This window comes from Poromitra crassiceps, assembly GCF_964638095.1.
Source record: "Poromitra crassiceps genome assembly, chromosome: 4".
NCBI lineage: Eukaryota > Metazoa > Chordata > Actinopteri > Beryciformes > Melamphaidae > Poromitra > Poromitra crassiceps.
Window position 1 is genome coordinate 38,104,236 of NC_139626.1, and position 22,140 is coordinate 38,126,375.

Consider the following 22,140-nt stretch of genomic DNA (forward strand, 5'->3'; position numbering starts at 1 on the left):
CACACACACCCCAGTAAGCACTCTGGCTCCGTAGCGGCGGCGCGCTACAGCCTGCCGTTGCAACACATGGCCCCCGTGAAGCAGAGGTGCAACAGCAGGTTTGTTTACGTCCAGAGGTAAGGTGAGGTGAAGCCATCGCTTTACGCTGGGCAGTAAGGAAGCTTCTTCTCAAACAGACCTCACTTGTTTCCATTAGGTCTAACTTTCCAGGTCAGCACAGGTCTCGTATCAAATTCCAATGAATGTAGGGAAATGCACGTCAATCTAAATCTGGGTAAATAGGCCAAAGGTAAATGGTAAATGGACTGCATTTATATAGCGCTTTTTATCCAAAGCGCTATACAATATGCCTACATTCACCCATCCACGCACACATTCACACAGCGATAGCGGTAAGCTACCACGCAGGGTGCTGGCGCAACCATCGGGAGCAATTTGGGGTTCATCTGCCCAAGGACACTTCGACATGAGGACTGGACTTGTCAACATGTTACAACACGTTATAACATTCAATTAATATGTTTTTTTATTGTCAATTGAATTATTCTTAGTATTTTTTCCAGCAGTGAACGCATTGTTTCCAATGTGTTTGTTCTAGACACACTTATACGGAGGTGAGTAAACGATCTGAGGTGAGGAGTTTACACTCATTGATTGATACAGTTGATCTGAAAATAGCTGAGTAAACTCTGATTGCAACGCAGAATCAAGACAGCAAGATATAAAAGCTTGACTGTATTGGAATTAAGACTAGGGTTTTTTAACCTGGGCTACAACAGATGAACAGAACAGGCCAACATCGCATAATGTGCATAGAACATAATCGAATTCACCTGTGTACGTTATGATATTGTTGTCTTGTGTTATTGTATACATAGTTTGTTTTATTTTCCCTCTTTTTATTTGAATGTCCATATGACCAAAATAAATGTCCCCTCTGGGGACAATAAAGTTTGCCTGTACTTTGTACTGAGGCATGCAAATGCCCACCTGTTTGAACGCCTGTGGCATTTGACTGAGGGTGGATGGAGTTGACACAGACATGGTTTATCACCTGTAGGTTGTGACGCTTGAGTTGGTGGAATATCCCCAATAAGTCCCTTTACTCTCCTGTTACAGCTTAGGACTCCTCGTCGCTGGCACTGGGGGAGCGCTCCTGGAACAGAGAGGACAGTGGCGAAGAAAGTGGCGAAAGAGATGATTATTTGTTAATTCATTCGACATGAGGAACGTGAGACTCGTGAGCTATACAGATTCACTAACCTACACCTAATCCTAATTCTAACTCTTAGAACAATAACTAAATTCATAAAGATAACTGTAACTATTCAAAATAATTCTCTGAGATGGAACCACAAATACGGCTATAGTTATCGTTGTGGATGAAGACGGGTTTCTGGGCCATAAAGGTATAAAACTCAAACTGGTTCTCACAAGGGCCGAGGTACACACGATACAAGTACAACACAATAACACACACTCTCAACACGCACACGCACGTACGCGCACGCACGCACGCACGCACACACACACACACACACACACACACACACACACACACACACACACACACACACACACACACACACACACACACACACACACACACACACACACACACACACACACACACACACACACAGTGGCTGACCTCTTCCTGTTCCTCGTCGGAGTCGTCGTCGCTGACCACAGGCTTGGCTCGGTTGCGGCCCGTCCGTCTGCTGCGGCCCTTCCCCCGCTCCCCCCCCTTCTCCCTCCGGCCCAGACGGATCTTTACCTTCACAGAGCGGGCTGGAGAGGACACACACACACACACACACACACACACACACACACACACACACACACACACACACACACACACACACACACACACACATACACACAGACACACACAAACACAAGGTATCAATATCAGTATCAGCTATTGATACTGTATAATATGCACTATAGTTATTCAAAGAATATTTTCTGCCAGTATAGACATAAAACAGGTCTTCTCAATACATTCCAGAAAGACCCAAACATTGAAAAAGTAAAATGTGAACTAAATATAAGCTCAACTGAAAAACAGGACAATAAAACTCACAAACACCATCTGAAAACAAACTGAGACTACTGGAATGGAAATGAAAATACAAATGAAAGTAAATAAAACTATAATAGCCCTGGTGGTTGTATGATGTGTGATCACAGAGTGATCCAGGTGAACCACAAGCATCCTCATCCTATCTTTTCTTGGATTCTCAGTTGCCTCCTCTCCTGTTCTGCACACACACACACACACACACACACGCACACACACACGCGCGCGCGCACACGCACGCACGCACGCACGCACGCACGCGCACACACACACACACACACACACACACACACACACGCTTACATTCGGACTCTGAGCCTTCGTCCTGCTCCTCCTCCTCTTCCTCACTCTCCTCTCCTTCACTCTCCTCCTCCTTCTCGATCTTCTGCCTCAGACTGGTGAACACTGACTGGAGCACGATGGAGTCCTCATAGATCTGCTCGCAGAAAGACAACATGGTGGAAAAGAAGTGCTTGTATATCATGTATGTATAGGTTACATTGACAGCACGTGAACATATTCCACATCTCGACATCATGTACTATTAGCATTATGCCCTGTCAAAGGGGTATTTTTTATTTTAATCAAGTTTCCCCCCCTCCCCCTTCGGATTTCTCCCCAATTGTACTTGGCCAATTCCCTGCTGTCCCGATCGTTGCTCCACCCCCTCTGACGATCAGGGGAGAGTTCTAGACTAGCACATGCTTCCAGCGATACATGCACTCGCTAGCCGCTTCTTTTCACCTGACAGCGAGGAGTTGCACCTGCAGGACGTAGCATGTGGGAGGATCACGCTATTCCCCCCAGTTCCCCTACCCCTGCAGTGACCAGGACACATACCCTTAATCGCGCTACCCACCTGCAGACACGGGCCCGGCCAATTGTGCCTGTATAAACGCCCGACCAAGCCGGAAGGTAACATGGGGGCTCGAACCTGCGACCCTACCCAGACGCCCATGAACATTGAACAGACACTGGTGTATACACTGCTTAGCTGTGAGTGATCTAGACTGAGAGCAGCTATTGGTCTGTGTTTGAGTCTTGTCTCACCAGCGACCCCTCCAGGTTGAAGGTCTGAGCGTTCTGGAATAGCAGCATGACGTCTCTCTCCAGGTCGCCCAGGCTGCGGTACCGATGACCCCGAATCCTCTCCTACAGCACCGATAGAAAACAGTTTTGCATGTAGTTGCATATGTGATTGATAATGTGTATATGACTTTGTCTACAAGAGAGAAATGTGTGCATACAATACATGCTTTTGTGCTGGACTGTACATTTGTAGATCTATAAACATCTTTGAACCTATAAATCTCTTAAAAATAAAGATTTTAATTTTTCTGTCCTATGTTTTGCTATTGCAATGACTACATCTCCCCAGCGGGATCATCTTCTACCTTGATCTTCCTGAAGTCGACAGGCTTGCGGATCAGTTCGTAATACTCTGGCAGCTCTTTGCGAGACGGCAGCTGGATGAACACCTCGCTCAGCTGACGCCCGCTGGCGCTGCGGGTAGTGACATCATCAAGGTGAGTCAAACACACAGATTATTCTGTATTTCTTAGTATCTCTTTCTGGGAAACCCAACAAGATGTTACAGTAAACAGAAAATGTCAAGAAACTCATTTCTGCAGCTATCTTCTCAGCCATGTTAAATGTTAGGTAGGATTTTTGGAATGCATTTTTACGCAAGTAGGTATGAAAAATACAAGTGCAAACTCCTATCATACACATGTTATTGTTTCCCAAAGAATTATATCCATATGGTCACATAATGTCATATATGAGATGCACAGAGAGAGAGAGACAGAGAGAGAGAGAGAGATGGGTACCTCAATGCAAGCAACATTTTATTTTGAGCCTTAAACTGCCTCCACATGATAAGCGATGTTCTCTTCTCTCACCGCGAGGTAGAGCAGAGAAATGTCAGCGGCGGTAAATAGGTCAAAGTTTAAACTTAAACCATTTGAACTTTGAGCGCAGCGCAAAGGGGCAAATTCGAGCGGTGTGCGACGCCAAGTGTAGCGCTGTAGCGCACCACACAGTAGTAGCCTATTCGCTTTCAACAGAGTTACATTTATAGCATTTATAGATGTGTGCATTAACAAGCATGATGTTTATTCTAGTGGAGTAATTCAGTTTCCATATGGTCACCACATCATAGAGTAACGTGGGAATAAGAATGATGCACAGCCGATCATAAATTAGTCAAACCGGTGTGATAAATCAGGCCATTATGGCTCACAATATACAGCGATGCTGGTGGGTAAAGATACAGCTGCGTGTTGTACACGTCTGGCCCAGGTGATGGCGATGCTGAAGAAAGGACGAAAGGTTTCCCACATACCGTTCTTTTCCTTCTCTTTTTACACTTTTTCCTGTAGACGGATCATAGGCAGCTCTGCAGATGTATGAGCTGGAAAGAACGTAACTTCTATAATCCGTTTGCGTTTGCAGATTGGTGTGGTTTGGTGGTAAATGTGTGTATTAACTGACAGAATGAAAGTGTGGGGGAAAGTGTGTTCCCACCTGCGATTCAATTTCATGATCAGAGGGAGGGAAATCCACCCCAACCCCCACGCCAACCCCCACCCCATCCCCCCCTGCAAAACACCCCCTGGTCAGAACACATCTCACAACACCTCAGCGTGTGCCAGGTACCAGGCGTTACTGACAGCTCGCTTCCGCTACCTGTCCTTGTACTTGATGACGGCGTCCACGATCTTCTTCATCTTCTTGGTGAGGGTGGGGGGGTTGGGGGAGAGCTTCTCGGCGGGCGGCCGCCCCCGTTTCCTCTGCCTCTTCCCGTCCTCGTCTTTGTCCCCCCGGGCGCGGCCCCCCGACGACGAGGAGGAGGGACCGGGCAGGTCCGGGTCGCGGTCCCGCTTCCTCTTGCGGGGCGTCTTCTTGGTGCGCACCTCCTCCTCGATTTCCTCCAGTGTGCCCTCCTCGATCGCCTGCGCAGGGTGAAGAGACGACCAAATGAACGATACGGAACACTTCCACAAAACAAAAAGCAGGGTTCCCACACCTTCTTAAACATCTCACTCAAGGACTTTCGAGACCAAATTCCATCAAATTAAACGACCCAACACGGCATAGTTTGAGACACGGATCAAGGTTCATTACTGTTACGCACTGAGAATGTTTATAAGAACTAGCAGGCTTTACAGAAGCTCACAGACAATGATTAAAAAGAGAGAGAGGCTTGAATGTGTGAACACTTCTCAACTGTGCTGTGTTACATGGTAAGTACAAAAATAAATCAAAAGAACTTCAATTTCTATTCTTGCGCAAAATAAAGAACTTTCAATGACCCGTGTCTATTTATGTCTATTCTTTCAACTTTCAAGGACCCATGGGAACCCTGAAACCCTGTTTAGACATTTGCTACCCATCCCCCGCCGGCCGATAAACCACTATGCTGTCCTCTCACATGCTCCTCGTCCTCTGTCCCGTGCGGCCGCTCACCTTGAGCCACTGCTTCTCGGTCAGCGAGTCGCTGTAGTCCACCTCCTTGCGCTGGCGAGAGCCTCGGCCGAACATCTTCTCCTCCTCCTCCTCGCAGGTGAGCCGCTCCACCTCGGCGTCGTCCTTCATGATCCACGTGGGCAGCTCGTCTTCCTCCATCAGACGGGGCTTCCGCCGCGGGTTGCGGGCGTCCTCGCGCCGCCGGTCCAGGTCCATGCGCTGGGAGACGGAGAGGGAGACAAGGAGGTAAAGCGACAGAAGGTAAAGCGACAGAAGCTAAAGGCTACGGAAAGGAGTGCGGTCGAGCTGGAGCTCACCTGAGCGTGGACTGTGTGTACAGTATATGGGATGTACTGTAGATGTGTTTGCATGGACTATAGGTATTACTTTACCATCAGACACACACACACGCACACGCATACACACACTGACCATGAAGTGTTCGAACTCTTCCTCACTCCTGGCGATCATCTGGTTGACCGTCTCGTCATCGGGAACCTCGTCCTCCTCCTGAAGCCGGCACGCAAACATCGGCACCATCGGAAAATAAAAAAATACAGATGAAAAGTTAATTTTGCTCCCGGGCGGTTGTGGAGAAAGTGTGCTGCCGGTGTGAGGGATAGTAAGTAAGTTGTATACACACACACACACCTGAATGCGTGTACACACTCCTGGACTCCAGCCCTCTTCTTGCTCCTCGTGCTCCAGGATAGCCTGCAGGAAGGCCCTGCGCTCGTGGCTGGAGGATTTCTGGTCGAACATGCCAGCCTGGATGACCTTTTGGTCCACGTTTAGTTTGTACTTGGCTGCTGCCAGGATTTTCTCCTCTACACTGTTGACGGTGCAAAGACGCAGGACACGAACCTCGTTGGTCTGGCCGATGCGGTGAGCTCGGTCCTGGGCCTGCAGGTCCTGCAGAGCGGAGTGGGAAGTGGGAACAGAGTTGGGGTGAGAGTGACACCCGCCATGCCAAATATCATATAATAAGGTCTCAGAGGTATGAGTCTATAGTGAAGGGTCAAATGAGGAATACAAACAAGAATGGTACTTGTAAGAACTGTATTTCAATAGTTGACACAAATTCTAACATGAATTTTCTTTGAGTTTTCTTTGTTGAGCTCAAACAACGACTGGTAATTATCTTATACATTTCCCCCAAAATTCTGAAATGGGACTTTGTGAAGATCTCCCAGCCTCTGGTAATACCGTATTTCCTGTAATATTGGTCCGGTCCTTTATTTACCTCAACTGCAGAGGGTCTTTATTGGAAGCAGGCTTATATTAGAAACATGCCTTATTTCTAATTCCTTCTGTTTGATAAGTATATTTGTTCATATTTTAGTCCGAAGCCTCCGTATTTTCTGATCTGCTTCTGTTGGGGTTTGTTAGGTAGCCGTTTTTCTTGTTACTACAATCCATTACCGATAATTATGGTAATTGACAATGGCATGCTCAATTACTTTTAGAGGAAATACGGTAATTAAGGGTGTGTGTGTGTGTGTGTGTGTGTATTTGAGTAAATGTGCTTCCTACCTGGTGTGGGTTCCAGTCGGAGTCAAATATGACCACAGTGTCTGCAGACTGCAGGTTCAGGCCCAGGCCTCCAGCTCTGGTGCTCAGGAGGAAGATGAAGTACGTTGACTCTGGGTCATTGAATGTCTTCAGTAACATTCCTCTGTCCTCAGCCTTGGTCGTGCCTGAGAAGAAAGGGGAGCGGGCGGAGGGGAAACAAGGTCAGGTGGTATGAAAGTGATGGAATCGGGTTAGCAGAGAGCAGGAGAAGGGATGAGAAAAGGACAAACAACTTAACACACAGATATAGAGAGTCAAAGTCAAACGTCACTTCCTGCTTTCTCCCTGTACCAGCGCTGCGGAAAATATGAATGGCGGTGGACGGAGAATAAGGTTACTTTTTTGATCCCGTTTGAATTGTGCCACGGGGTGCCAACGCCAATTTTGTCAATTTAAAACATAACTTTGCATGTCAAGAAAGTCGCAGTTTGTCGCCAAACTGTTGCACTAGAAGTTATAAATCAGAAAGTTTTATAACTTACGCCTAAGTTTGACGACAAACTGTGACTTTCTTGACATGCAAAGTTATGTTTTAAATTGACAAAACGGGATCAAAAATGTAACCTTATTCTCCGTCCACCGCTATTCATATTTTTTCGCAGCGCTGGTACAGGGAGAAAGCAGGAGGTGACGTTTGACTTTGGCTCTCTATACCACACAGACAACGTTTACGGCAACGCAATACACACTTAGACAAATACACACACAAACAGGCCCTCGCTCTCACCATCAAGACGCAGGTACTTGAAGCTGCGGTAGGCAAAGTAATCCTCCATGATGGTCATGAGCGTAGTCATCTGACAGAAGAGCAGCACTTTGTGGTTGGTGACTCTCAGTTTGGGCAGGATACGATCCAACACCTCAAACTTCCCTGATGCCCGATACAGGTCAGCACTGACACAAGGGGAAGGGATATAGGGTTACACGGTGAGTTAGTGTGTGTGTGTATGTGTGTGTGTGTGTGTGTGTGTGTGTGTGTGTATGTGTGTGTGTATGTGTGTGTGTGTGCGTGCGTGTGTGCGCGCGTCCGCCGTGCACTGTGAGTGTGTGTCCTAATGTAGAATACAAATAAATAGAACACTTACCCTTGGACTATCCCGCCAGAATGCCCCAAATGCTCAGAAAAAGATTCCTGCAAAAATCACAAACTGAATCCATATTATAACATATACAGTACACAGTCAAACTGAATCCATATTATAACATATACAGTACACAGTCAAACTGAATCCATATGATCACATATACAGTACACACAGTCATTTCAGTGACCGTGGGTTTGATTTCACAAGTGTCCTACAGAAACCTTATATCTCCCAAAAGTCAGCATTGCGACAATGGAGAAAGAAAACTGAATGACTTTCCATTTTGATGTCTATGGTTTTGGGGGGGGGATTTTACAGAGCATTTTCATGGGTTTAGTTGGTCCCAAGATCATGACGCATCTTCTACATATGAGAGACAACCAGAGACAATACCATCCGTCAATTACAGTGAAACAAATGAATAATTTGAGACAAAAGGCCTGTCTGACATCCATAGCAGTGGTACCTCTATTTGTTGGAACATGTACGGGTGGTTACAGATCTTCCTCAGCTGCATGATGGTGTTCATCAGAGTCTTTGTGCCGCCTTTACCCTGGAGCACACAATGACACAACATTGATGGCACATCATATGATCTGGCAAGAATAGAGAGCCAAAGTGAAACGTCACTTCCTGCTTTCTCCCTGTACCAGCGCTGAAAAAAATATGAATGGCGGTGAACGGAGAATAACGTTACTTTTTTGATCCCGTTTGAATTGTGCCACGGCGTGCCAACGTTAATTGGGTCAATTTAAAACATAACTTTGCATGTAAAGAAAGTCGCAGTTTGTCGTCAAACTGAAACGTAGGCTAGGGGTTAGTTTCGTATAAAAACTACATAGCTCGTGGAAGCTCGTGGCATGTCGCCGGTCTTCAGCTTTGCCGGTAGAGAAAGTGACGTCATACTTAGTCTTTCTGATTTATAACTTATAGTGCAACAGTTTGGCGACAAACTGCGACTTTCTTGACGTGCAAAGTTACGTTTGAAAATTGACAAAATGAACGTTGACACCCCGTGGCACAATTCAAACGGGATCAAAAAAGTAGTAACGTTATTCTCCGTCCACCGCCATTTATATTTTTTTCAGCGCTGGCACAGGGAGAAAAGCAGGAAGCGATGTTCACTTTGCCTCTCTATTGAGGCATGGATGACGCCCTCACCTTCTTGTCTTTCTCTGACCCGTCCGTCAGCAGGACCCCCTTGGCCTGCATGTGTCTGTACAGCACCCTCTGAAGAGACGACATGTCACACTTGATCACATACTCCACCTGAGGGGGAGAGAGGACAGGCTGACTGACCCACAGACATGGAGAGAGCCAGAGTCAAGTCCTAGTCATGGACCAGAGACACTGAAAAGAGACACGGAACTCTCCACTCCGCTCTCAGTCATAGATACATTCACGTATTGTTTGTCTCTCATCCATTAGGAGATCATCAGGAGGACTAGTCTCTGTGTGCTGAGACAGGGAACCGTGCCTTCTCTGGAAGCTGTGCCTCCACTTCCTTCTTCAGCCTGCGCAACAGGAAGGGGCGGAGCACTTTGTGGAGGCGACGGATAATCAGGATGGTCTCCTCTTCGTTCAGGTCCACCTGGGCAGGGAGAGAGAGAGAGAGAGAGAGAGAGAGAGAGAGAGAGAGAGAGAGAGAGAGAGAGAGAGAGAGAGAGAGAGAGAGACATAAATTGGTAGTAAAACTGAGGATTTCTACCTACAGGATTTCTAGCTGCGACCAACAGCTCTTTAAGTCACTCTGTTTGTCAGTCGGTCGGTCAGTTGGTTGGTCGATTGGTTGGTCCACAAAAAGTTCACCACCAATAGCAGCCACAGTTTTCGCGCTAGGAGGCTGAAATTGCATGGCATGGTGTGTGTATAAAGGTGTGTGTTTGTGTTCATGCCTATTGGCTAAAATGGGGGCGGTGGGAAATGTAGAAATACAGGATGGCATGAGCAGAGGGCTGACATTTGGCATAGAGGTCAAGTGTGTGAAGCTGTTTGTTGTGTTCATGTCAATTGGCTAAAAGGGGGCATGTGTGGTCACTCACAGCTATAGCGGATTTGCGCTTGTTTTTAAATCAGGACCTAAATACAGTATCTTTCTAATATCAGTTCAAAACCGTTTCCAAAGCTCTTGATGTTGATCTGATTCATGTCATGCAAGAGTGACACACCTTCTCTCCGGTCATGGCGAAGGGGGCGTTGAACCACTGCTCGAAGGTGTTGCAGCTCTTGAAGATGGTGGGCAGGAGGAAGTTGAGCAGCGCCCAGAGCTCAGGTAGCTTGTTCTGCAGCGGCGTGCCCGTCAGCAGCACCCGCCGCGGGGCCAGGTAGTGCGTGTTCAGGACCTGGGTCAGCTTACAGTGGTGGTTCTTCATGCGGTGGCCCTCGTCCACGATCATGTACTTCCAACGGATCTGATGGGAGGGGAGGGGAGGAAAGAGGAGAGGAGAGGAGAGGAGAGGAGAGGAGAGGAGAGGAGAGGAGAGGAGAGGAGAGGAGAGGAGAGGAGAGGAGAGGAGAGGAGAGATCACAACTCGAAAATGAAATGATTAGCAAATTAAAAAATCTTAAGCAACAAAATCTGGATGCAGCCATGTGTTCACGTATAGAGACAGAGAAAAAAGTGTGTACAGTGTGTGTGTGTGTGTGTGTGTGTGTGTGTGTGTGTGTGTGTGTGTGTGCGCACACACGTCCGCGCGCGCGTCCGCCTGCCTGCCTGTGTTTGTGTGTCTCTCACCTTGGCCAGGACTTGTTTGTCCTTGATGATGTACTCGTAGGTGGTGAGCAGGACGTTGAACTTGCCGCTGCGCAGCTGGGGTATGAAGGCTCGCCTGGCAGCAGGAGAGCCCTGAGGACACACACCACACAGCTCTAACACCCTGAGGACACACACCACACAGCTCTAACACCCTGAGGACACACACTACACAGCTCTAACACCCTGAGGACACACACCACACAGCTCTAACACCCTGAGGACACACACTGCACAGCTCTAACACCCTGAGGACACACACCACACAGCTCTAACACCCTGAGGACACACACCACACAGCTCTAACACCCTGAGGACACACACTGCACAGCTCTAACACCCTGAGGACACACACCACACAGCTCTAACACCCTGAGGACACACACCACACAGCTCTAACACCCTGAGGACACACACCACACAGCTCTAAGACCCAAACAATAACATCAAGTTCACAATGTTGTTTGGACACCAGGAAAGGCCACAGCATTGGCCATTTGTAGAAACACGCACATTGTCACATTTTGCTTTTATACACAGGAAGGCTGCTGAGGATACATCTTTTGGCTTGTTGCAATGCAGAGAGTGGTAGGTACTAGTATATATCCCTGATGACAGCCTATGACCAATGTTGTTTTGTACATGTAACTGTCACTATATAACTACAAAAAGAAACTACAAAAACATCCATGTGTGGGATAGTTTAGTAGCCTACTACTGAATATGAATATAGAGGAAGTAAACTAAACAAAACAAAAGTCGTGTGTGGCTGCTCACAACTCACCTTGTAAGACACTTTCACAACCGTCGGTGCCCACTTGTCAAACTCATACACCCAGTTAGAAAGAGTTCTGTCGGCGAGAGAAAAACGCAAGTCACAAATTCTACTGAATTAAAAGCAATTTTGAAGAGTGGTTTTATTTGCAGTGGTTGTGGAGATAATAGGCTACATGCACAACTTTTTTACTTCCTGAAATTAGTACTGCTTCTTTATTTCCTGTCCTACACTATTGGATGAACTGATTAATCAGGTGTGCCTGATCATTGTTGTGACTACAGCACACCTGACATTAATCAGTTCATCCAATAGTGATGACAGGAAATAAAGAAGCTGTACTAATTTCAGGAAGTAGTGGAGTTGTGCATGTAGCCCATTGGCGAGGTGAAGAAAAGTGCAACATACAGAAAAAAGAATACGGCAAATAATGAGGCTCAGCTCACGAGAGAGGTACAATGATGAGGTAGGCCCCGTTGAGGCGTTTGTACTCCATGAGGTACGTGATGAGGGCGATGGTCTGGATGGTCTTCCCCAGACCCATCTCGTCGGCCAAGATGCCGTTCAGGTTGTTGTTGTAGAGCGACACCAACCACTCCAGGCCTTTAACCTGACAGACAGGGGAGGTTAGATACGAGAGTGAAGGAGGTGCCGAAACACAGGGAAGAGCCAGAGAGAGAGAGGAAAGGCGGGGAGGACGAGACAAGAGGAGGAGATCTCTTGATCACGTCTTTGCCCCTGCTGGTGGTACCTGGTACTGCTTCAGCTCTCCGTTGATCAACAGCGTGGACTGTTTGTCCACCCTCTCTGTGATGGCGTGAGCCACAGAGTAGTAAGACTGGAGTCCCCGGGCGAACGCCGCACTGCCATACTCATCATCCACGTCCTGCTTAGCGTGCCTGTGGAGGGGCAACACATGATGACTTCCTGTATCTTCACGTATTATATATCATAAACCATTTGGTGGAGACTTTTATTCAAACCACCTTTTGTTTATTGTTTATTTATTGTTTATTTAGCACATATTCAAACATACAAAAAAAAATACTGATAGTTATCAACACGACAATAAATGTGCAAAGTGGAGGCAGGAGACCCGCAAGGGCCTATACGAGGCCTCTACTTGTATAACATAAGTAGAAATAAAATCAGTAAGTATGAAATAAAATTAAAATTTAACGAACAAGAAGAAAGAAAAGAAAGTAAAGAAGAAGAGATAAAAACATGTATGCAGATAAGAGATGTTATTGATTTAACAGGGTTTTTTTCATTCTAGATTTAAGAATAGGCAATGATTGACAGGTTCTGATTGAAGGAGGGGGGTGGAATTCCATAAGGATGGACCTCTATATCTAATGTTAAATTGACCTAAATTTGTGCGGGAAAATGGAAGGTGAATGTTATGTGATTGTCTGGTTGGATATGAGTGGACATTAGAGTTCAGTACAAAGAAATTATAAAAAACAGTAGGTAAAAAGAATTCTTGGTGCATACATTTGTACATAAAAACAGTAGTCTGATATACGTTTATATCGAAGATTGATAATATGTTTAGTTGCCTGAACAGATGGCTCAAAACGATTTGATGACGTAGCCAGTCTAAGAAATTTCTTTTGAATTAACAGGATTTTCTGAAGAGAATAAGGATATGTACTGGCCCAAACAATATTACAATATGATAAATAAGGATATATCAGACTATAATATAGTGACAGAAGACAGGAGCGATTTACCAGTGATGAAATCCTTCTGATAATGCCATAAGACTTCATAATTTTGTTACACACATAATCAATATGGTTTTTCCATGATACATTTTCATCAACCTTACGCTCCCATGAGTGGATATTCTTTTTTTAAGCATGCGTGGCCCCCAGTGGGAATGACAGTAACGAAGGTACGCCATGACTCACTCGATGATGTGGCGGACATCCACCTCCGACACGTCCTCGCTGTCCGGGTCTGGAATCTTCTTCTTCTCCTCCACCACCACCACCACCGAAGTGGCCGACGGCAGCTGCGGGATCAACAGCTTTGTCAGTCAAAAAGGCACCTCTTCTCCTGTCGGAGCAGTGTGTGACTGGAGGGAAGGGGCTTCAAAGATGCTTTAGAAAACCACCCACCTCTTCCTCTTCCTCTTCCTCGCTGTCTTCGCTGTCCGAGCGGGGGGCCACCTCGTAACTGCGTGGACATACATGCAGACAGGCGTGCTCAAAAGCATTAATAACACGGGTAGAACCTTGACCCATATATATTCCAAAAGTAATAAATCATCCTCATGTGGATCAAGTCCATCCAAACCAACCCTCCTCTCCCTCACCCTGGGTTCATCTCCAGCCAGGTCTCCAGCTGTCCCGCCTTGGGTGCGTCCACCTCTTCCAGAATGTTACCACTGTCCACATGGATGAGCTTGACTGGCAGGTCACTCATCTGGCTCGTCTCATCCAGAGGCTGCAGGGGGGAGACAGCCATTCTGCCAGACTGTGACAAATATCTTTTGGGCAAATAAATATTTATGCCAAGTAAACAGATTTTTCCAGTGCCTAAGATCCTTCAGTTCCGCCCTCGGCTGTTGAGATTACGTTTTACTGGTGGTTTTAATGCTACTGTTGGTTAGCCTAGTTGGATTAACTACGCAGTGACACTTTAATATAGTGTATATTAATACAAACTTTTAGATAGATCACCCAATAATATTTTAATATGGTGTGTTAAGCTATTCGAATATAAGGCTCAGTCATAGCTTGACCATGGTGGAAAGATACAATGCAGTGACATAGTGATTTTGGACACCAACAATAAAAACGCAACTAGCCAATAAAGCTTTGTGTCAAATTTGATCCATGGTTGAAGGTTGAATTGACAAAGTTAGCAATTGTAACCGCTACCACTGCATCCGCTCACCTCTCCATCAGGCCCCAGTGCTGGAGTCTGGCCCTCTGCATTCTCCAGCTGCAACACAGGAGTCAGTCAACAACATCATGTCATTTGGTTATTTAATCAAGTAGACAATTGTTAGTTTTGAGTTGTTACAGTTAACCAGTATACCAGTAGGCTATACCATAATTTGTGAGAGTAGCAGATTATAAAGTAGTTGTAAGTATTACTGGAGTTTGGGCATGGCTATTGAATTAGCTAGTTAGTCTTATGTGTTGAGTGATAGGTTTGAATGATTATTAGGGACTCTGGGAACTCTTTTTACAACAGTGTTTGTCACACAGTTAAGAGTGATCTCACATGCAGGCCATCAACTGGCTTCGATTACTAAGACAGGTGCACAGTTCAACAAGGACCCAATAAACATCCTACAGTCAATCAGCAGCTTCAGCAGATCTAAGGATCTCAATTGAAACAAAGTATCACCTCCGCCTCTTTCTTTTCACCATACCTTCTTCTTTTTCTTCTTCTTCTTCTTCTTCTTCTTCTCCTTGAGGGCCTGCACGGCCTTGTGGGCTCTGACCAGGTCGGTGAGGTTGGCCACATATTCGTCCGTCTGCTGCAGCAGGTAGGCTAGACGCTTGTCCTTCTTCTGGTCAATCAGCTTCCGGTAGCCCTCCTCATCCTCAGCCTGGAGAGACAAGCAGATACATGGTGTGTGTTGTGTGTGTGTGTGTGTGTGTGTGTGTGTGTGTGTGTGTGTGTGTGTGTGTGTGTGTGTGTGTGTGTGTGTGTGTGTGTGTGTGTGTGTGTGTGTATGCGTATGTATGTGTGTGTATGTATGTGTGTGTGTGTGTGTGTGTGTGTGTGTGTGTGTGTGTGTGTGTATACCAAAACCTAAGCACGGTATGTGCAAGCTTGTGTGCCGCTTAGAATAAACCCTTACCATGAGCCTCCTCATCCTCTCTTTCTCAATGCGCTCATTCTCCTTCTTCTGCTCCCGTTCGGTGTTGGCGTGGTAGGTGCCCACAGCCTTGGTCAGTTTCTGAATCTTGCCCGTGATGGAGCGGTGGTACTCCTTGAAGTCTTTGGCATGCTGCAGGATGCTGTTGAGGTACTCCTACAATTAGAGTGAACACAGTCCGTGAACGGTCACGCGAAAAGTACCACTCCACACAACATCCTCCCCAGCAGTGTGTTCTCCTCTACCTGGTGTTTCTGCCTGCGTTTGCGCTCCTGCTCGATCTTCTGCTGCTTCTCCAGTTTCTCCGTGATGCGGGCCTCTCGCAGGGACTGACGCTTGCTGCGCTTGTAGGCCTTGGCGTCGAGGGCGGTCTCGAGAGCGGTGTCCCGACGCATACACACCACCACCTCTTGGCGCAGCTGTGGAGAGGCGCGCACACACACACGTACACGTACACACACACACGTACACACACACACGTACACAAACACACGTACACAAACACAAACACACGTACACAAACACACGTACACACACACACACGTACACAAACACACGTACACAAACACAAACACGCGTACACAAACACACGTACACGTACACACACACACACACACGTACACAAACACACATACACAAACACACGTACACAAACACACGTACACAAACACACGTACACAAACACACGTACACAAACACACGTACACAAACACACGTACACAAACACACGTACACAAACACACGTACACAAACACACGTACACAAACACACGTACACAAACACACGTACACAAACACACGTACACAAACACAAACACACGTACACAAACACACGTACACAAACACACGTACACAAACACACGTACACAAACACACGTAGAGACCATCAATTCCAACCACCGAGACACAGTGGTGAACCTCCTCCTTCACAGCGGTGGTGGAGCGCTCACCTGTCTCTGGAAGTTGAGCAGGCGCAGGGCTTTGAGCTCGATGGTAGCTTTGGTACGCAGATCGCCGGCCAGAGAGCCGGGCAGGTTCTCCAGCTCCGCAATACGATGGCTGATACGGGCCTGCAGCCTGAGGGAGCGAAGTTAGTTACAATTGCTGTTATTCACGTTGCATGTTTTCGCCTTTTACAGGTTTAGCTTTGAAATACATACAATAAACAGCATGCATCCACAACAGAGCTTGCTCCAAGTGTGGTAGTGTTTTTTGAAGGCGTTAATCAGAAATGAACGGAAATCAAGTGATACATTGCTTGTGATCTGTTAAAAAAGTTGATTGTAATGTACAGTATAACGTTTCAACAGATTCAATTTGTCCAAGATTTATTTAGTCGTATTATTCTCCTCAAGCAAGATAATTCAAGTGTGAAGGAGGAGGTGTTTTCCGGAAACGGTCGGCCCACCTGTACTCCCGCTCCTGCAGTATCTCCACTGGGTCCACGCCGCAGGGTTTCTGGATGGGGGTGATGCGATTCTGCTTGGCGTGGTGAGGCATCATGGGCGTGGGCTGCACCGGCTGGCCGGGCGACTGGATCTGGGGGGGCATCACCGGGGAGGCAGCAGGGGGAACCGAAGGGGGAGCAGGAGAGGGGCGTCCCGTAGGCTGTGGGGGGATCAGCTTCTGGGGTGCGTTGGAGGGCGCTGCTGCATTCACCATGGGCCCTGGAGGGAAGAAGAAAAAGTCATTACCATGCTGTGGTTAAATAATGCTCAGGTCTATGCGATGGCTTTGCATTAGAGGTCTAATATGATGGACCCAGACCCTAATGGACCGAGACCCAGCCGGGTCTGGGTCGGGTCCTTGGGTATTCAGGGGTTCAGGAATACCCAACACCCAAATTTACAAATATAGTTTGACTGATGTGGGATTTTGAAGGCCAATAACAATACAGATGTTGTTGTTCTTGTTTTTTAAAGGTATTCTGTGTTTCTCCAGAACATTATTCTTCTGAGGGTAGAAAACACCTCTAACAGCATTTAGACCGTAATGGGACACAAACTCTCCTCTATTCACAACCTGTTCTTGGGGTAATATAAGTGCAAGCACTGTATTTCAATTTGTGCTGACAAAAATAAAATGTGTACCCTTTTGATTACTCCCGTAACACTCCGACTAGTTTGATAGTGAAAGGGACAGTCAGCCTAAAACAGACCTTATAAAAGCACCACATACCTTCAGGCCAGGACTTTGGAGGTCCGTTAGGGTTTTGTCCCTGCATCCCAGTTGGGAGCCCTGACGGGCCTGGAGGAGGCATGTTGGGGCCCATCATACCTACAGAAAAGACACAAGTACAGAGTCTGTACAGTCCCACGACACATTCATGGCACACTTCTTTCTGAATATGAGAGTAGGATTGGGAAAATTGTGTGAAAATACTGTATGCAGCTACGGTGTGACGATTCATTAGTTGAAGATAAACACTTCAACTTCACTTCAGCTTTTACTTACTTTTATCATGTAGCTACTGCTCAATAAAGAACAGATGTGATTTGTGGAAAATGGTTTTCTCAAATCACCACGATGACATTTAATAACCCCTAACTGACTGACCTGATTTTGCCTTTTGATGACTACAGCACCAAGGCAACAGCATCATGATAAAAAACAGAACATGGTCAATGGAATGTGATCTCATTGAAGGACAGGCGAATACATCGTCTATCAAGAAAACAAATCCCTTTCAACAAACTAAAAAAAACTGTAGACTCTATAGATTTGTATTGAACGGTGCTGGTGCACCCAACCATCCCTGTACCGTCCTCACCGTGAGCTCTGCTGTACCCTGAGCCCATGGGTCCTGGTCCGGGGCCTGGTCCCCCTCCCGGACCACCTCCAGCTCCAGGAGCTAGGGAGGGCATGGGCTGCTGCTGCATCCCGGGCATGGGCCTCTTCCCCTGGACCGCCATCTGCAGGTGGTCCGTCTTCCCCTGGACCGCCATCTGCAGGTGATCCGTCTTCCCCTGGACGGCCATCTGCAGGTGGTCCGGCAGCGGCTGTCCCCGGGCCAGCATCTTGTAGGCCATGATCTGGGCTCGGAGCTGGTGCAGCTGGTTCTGGTTGAAGGGAGTGGGGCTGCCGGGACCCCCGGGGCCGGCAGGGCCAGCGGAGCTGAGGCCAGCTCCAAGGCTAGGAACGCTGGCTCCGAGGCTGGGGCCAGGGCTCGGGCCCGGGCCCGGGCCCGGGCCGGAACTACCTGGGGGGCCGGGCCGGGTGTTAGGTCCCAGCGTCTGCTGGTCTCCACTGGAGCCGTCTAAGGGTGCAGAGGCAGAGCCGGGCCCACCGGAGGAGGAGGAGGAAGAAGAGGATGGCATGAGGGGACCCGAGGGGGGACCGTTGGATGGGACGGGGCTAGAGTGGTCCGACCCACCTAATGGAGAGTGGTAGCCTAGAGGAGGGAGGCAGACAGAGCGACAGACAGACAGACAGACAGACAGACAGAGAGACAGACAGACAGACAGACAGAGAGACAGAGAGACAGAGAGACAGACAGACAGAGCATGTAGACACAGTGGTGAATCACTCATCTGGGGCTTTACACACAAGCCTGCAGTATAGCCCGGCATGTCTGAGCTATTCCCACACACTATTAAACTGCCTGCCAACCTGTTCTAAGTCTTTCTTAGGTTTACCAGCTCTGTTTGCCAAAGCTGTGTACTAAGCCTGTCTGACTGCTTGTCTTACAAGAGGTTGATTTATTTAATTCCCGGCATCCCTTCCTCGTAGTAGGAGGGGTGTAGGGGCCAAAGCACACATGTATGAAGAAGCTTGCCACCTGACTGTTATCTCTGCTGTGGCTTTGCCTTGCTGGAGTGAAATGTGACATAGTGGGGTTAACAATTTGTTGACATTTAAAGAGAGAATGTGAAAGATTTGAACTGTTTGTGGTTTATTTCATAGCTTGCGACAGCGGGGACACTCCCCGTGAGCCAGCCAGGCCGCATTGTGACTAAACCAGCAGACAAGACGTCAGACTTACAGTACATACACTACAAACAGCTGAGTTACACAACGCTGGGAAGCATGATGTTGCTTCACTCTGCCCACCTTGTGAGTGCTGGTCCAGAGGGCTGGGTGGAGGACCCATGCCACTGTGGCCGCCCTGCCTCATAGACAGGCCCTTCATCTGGCTGAAGCGGCCCTCCTCACTCATGCTCTTGTCATGCATGCCCTCCATAGGCTGTGGGGAAAGTTACAGTGTCAATGTAAGATAACATGAGACTTTATCAATATGTGGGGAAATGAGGTGATTGAGCATCAAAAGCAATAAGATTCATTACTAATGTGAGTCCTCGTGAGTCCCGAGTGGTAGCGAGCTGTCTTGTGGTTGCGGTTAGCGTGTGCGCTTTGTAAGCGGGAGATCGGTGAATCGAATCCCGCCTCCACCCCTGGGCAAGCCTTTAACATGGGTTGCTGCCAGGACTGTCAACACAACGCAGGCTACTGTACACTACCATGTATTAAGTTACAGTTGTTATTGCAGTTACGACTCATTTTAGTTGATTAGTTAAATTTACAAAAATGTATTCAATTAATTACTACATTAAAGCATAGAATATAAGTATGTATTTACATTACATAATAAAATAAATAAAAATATCAATATGTATAATAGTGGAACCATTATGAAAATATAATAAATAAATGTGGAATTTAAAAATAAGAGAAATGTAAGAACTGAAAAAGCAATACGAGGGATCAGTGTTGGTAAACAAAGGGCAGCGTATAATGGGACCCTATGGAGCCAGCCTTGAGTGTCGCATGCTAGCAGGCTGTGCTTTTGACAAAACTTCATTTTAAAAACTGCAACAGTTCACACAACTTAAACACAACATATTATACATCAGACCCTTGAGCTACTTCTGCTCTCACTCAGAATGTCAAAATATAAGCGATGTGATGTATAATTTTTGAGATATTAACGTTTGTTTGGCACAACTTATACTAGTTAACGGCTGCGTTTCCAGGTGGCTTATCCCGGGTGTTGTGAATGATGTCACGCTGATTTGTCATTGTATTCACTTGAACAAGTCTACAGATGGACATATATATATACATGTAGAGAAAGTGTTGAGCCGTGGTGTTACCATCCTATACAGTTGCCATGGTGAACTCTAATAATGAAGATAGTGGCTGCTGGTCTGCCTCAGTTTCCTATACTGGAGGTAGATAGAATTAGCAGCATCACAATGAGACATTAGGAATGAGGTGCCAGGTGAAGTGTGCCAGCGCTGCTAACCAAGCTTTTCAGCGGGAGAATTCAGGGTGTCCTTACTTTGTGCAGAGGGTGCATGTTGTCCTGGCTGTACCCAGAGGGCCCGGCCTGGGAGTGACCCCCGGAGGAGGGGGGGCCAGGGCTGGGGCCCATCATGCTGTGAGAGGAGCCAGGGGAGGGACCAGGGCTGGGGCCCAGCATAGCCCCAGGAGAGGGGCCCGGCCCGGGGGAGGGACCCGGGCGAGGGGTACCTCCCATGGGGGGGTCCGGAGTCGACATGACCCCCTGGATCTCCTGCTCCTGGGTGAGCAGCAGGGACCTGAGAGGGAGAGAGAGGGGTGGGGGGCAGAGAGAGAGAGAGAGAGAGAGAGAGGTGGATGAAAGGTGGGAGTGGCAGAGAAAGGGAAAGTGAGTAGAAAGATAATCTCTACAACATGCAGACGAGCCACCTGAATGAGCATTCAGTGCCTTCATAAGAGGATACTCTTCTGATCATCTTCATACTGGCAATCTATCTTCACCTATATTTTCCTGATGAATGAAGTGGGTGCACAGTATTGATATGGGTTAGTTTTTGCCCAACGCCTAATAGGCTCTTCTCTTCATTCCTCTGCTGCGCTGCACCAAAGCATCCATTGCGCGCAAAGGCAGTTCCAGATGCAACAGCAGCGCAGGCCAGGGTCCGACCACGGCTGAACTTGAACTTGAGACAGGGAAATAAATTATGTAGGTGCGCCTATGCTAGGCAGAAATCCTTCCACAGACCGTGAAAGGGTGTCTCTCGTTAAATATAAAAAAGGGGGGAATGGCGGATTGTGCTTGTGCGACTGACCTACCCGCATCAATAAAGACCAGGCAGTCCTTCGTAAATGTCTGCGCTCCTGAGCTGGCATTTAGGCTAGATGATAAAGACGCAGCGGCCGTCGCAATTAAGGATACTCACCCGCTTTGTAATCTGCCTCGAAGCGTTGATTTGTTTCACCGACGTGGTTCGAGCGCCCCCCTCCACCGCTATGACCGAATGTCTAGTCACGGCCGCTAATGCGCATGCGTGCGCATGGATAGCAAGGCTCTGTGTGTAGGGGAGGCTATTACACACCTAGACCATCCTACACTGTACGGTAGGCATACAGGCTTTTTAAATACAGATCATCATTTCCAGCTATACAGTGATACTCAAGTCGTATTTGATATTATCCACTTACAGGGTGTCTTTTAAGACATTTTGAAACTGGAATAAATGTGATAGACATGATCCTACATAAAGCAAAGAGATCCAATATGCAAAAACAGCCACAAGCTTGGAATATTCATATAGGCCAATTAGTAGATCTACTAGTTGAC

The 22,140-nt window shown here is 47.3% G+C and overlaps 1 protein-coding gene across 1 annotated transcript; it reads right to left on the reverse strand.

Moving 5' to 3' along the window:
• Nucleotides 1-1,078: 1,078 nt before the first annotated feature.
• Nucleotides 1,079-21,075, reverse strand: smarca4b (SWI/SNF related BAF chromatin remodeling complex subunit ATPase 4b; the record flags this gene model as incomplete). The annotated part of the gene is made up of 33 exons (XM_083635903.1): nt 1,079-1,156; nt 1,652-1,791; nt 2,390-2,522; nt 3,137-3,238; nt 3,481-3,589; nt 4,775-5,040; nt 5,555-5,773; nt 5,987-6,064; nt 6,239-6,466; nt 7,088-7,251; nt 7,854-8,020; nt 8,212-8,258; nt 8,678-8,764; nt 9,373-9,480; nt 9,689-9,802; nt 10,380-10,622; nt 10,946-11,056; nt 11,748-11,814; nt 12,185-12,348; nt 12,490-12,637; nt 13,652-13,755; nt 13,862-13,919; nt 14,059-14,189; nt 14,643-14,690; nt 15,127-15,306; nt 15,562-15,735; nt 15,825-15,998; nt 16,529-16,655; nt 16,987-17,245; nt 17,757-17,855; nt 18,349-18,969; nt 19,629-19,761; nt 20,857-21,075. 33 exons carry the CDS (start codon nt 21,073-21,075, stop codon nt 1,121-1,123), a joined length of 5,058 nt encoding a protein of 1,685 aa, XP_083492029.1. The 3' UTR covers nt 1,079-1,120.
• Nucleotides 21,076-22,140: the final 1,065 nt, after the last annotated feature.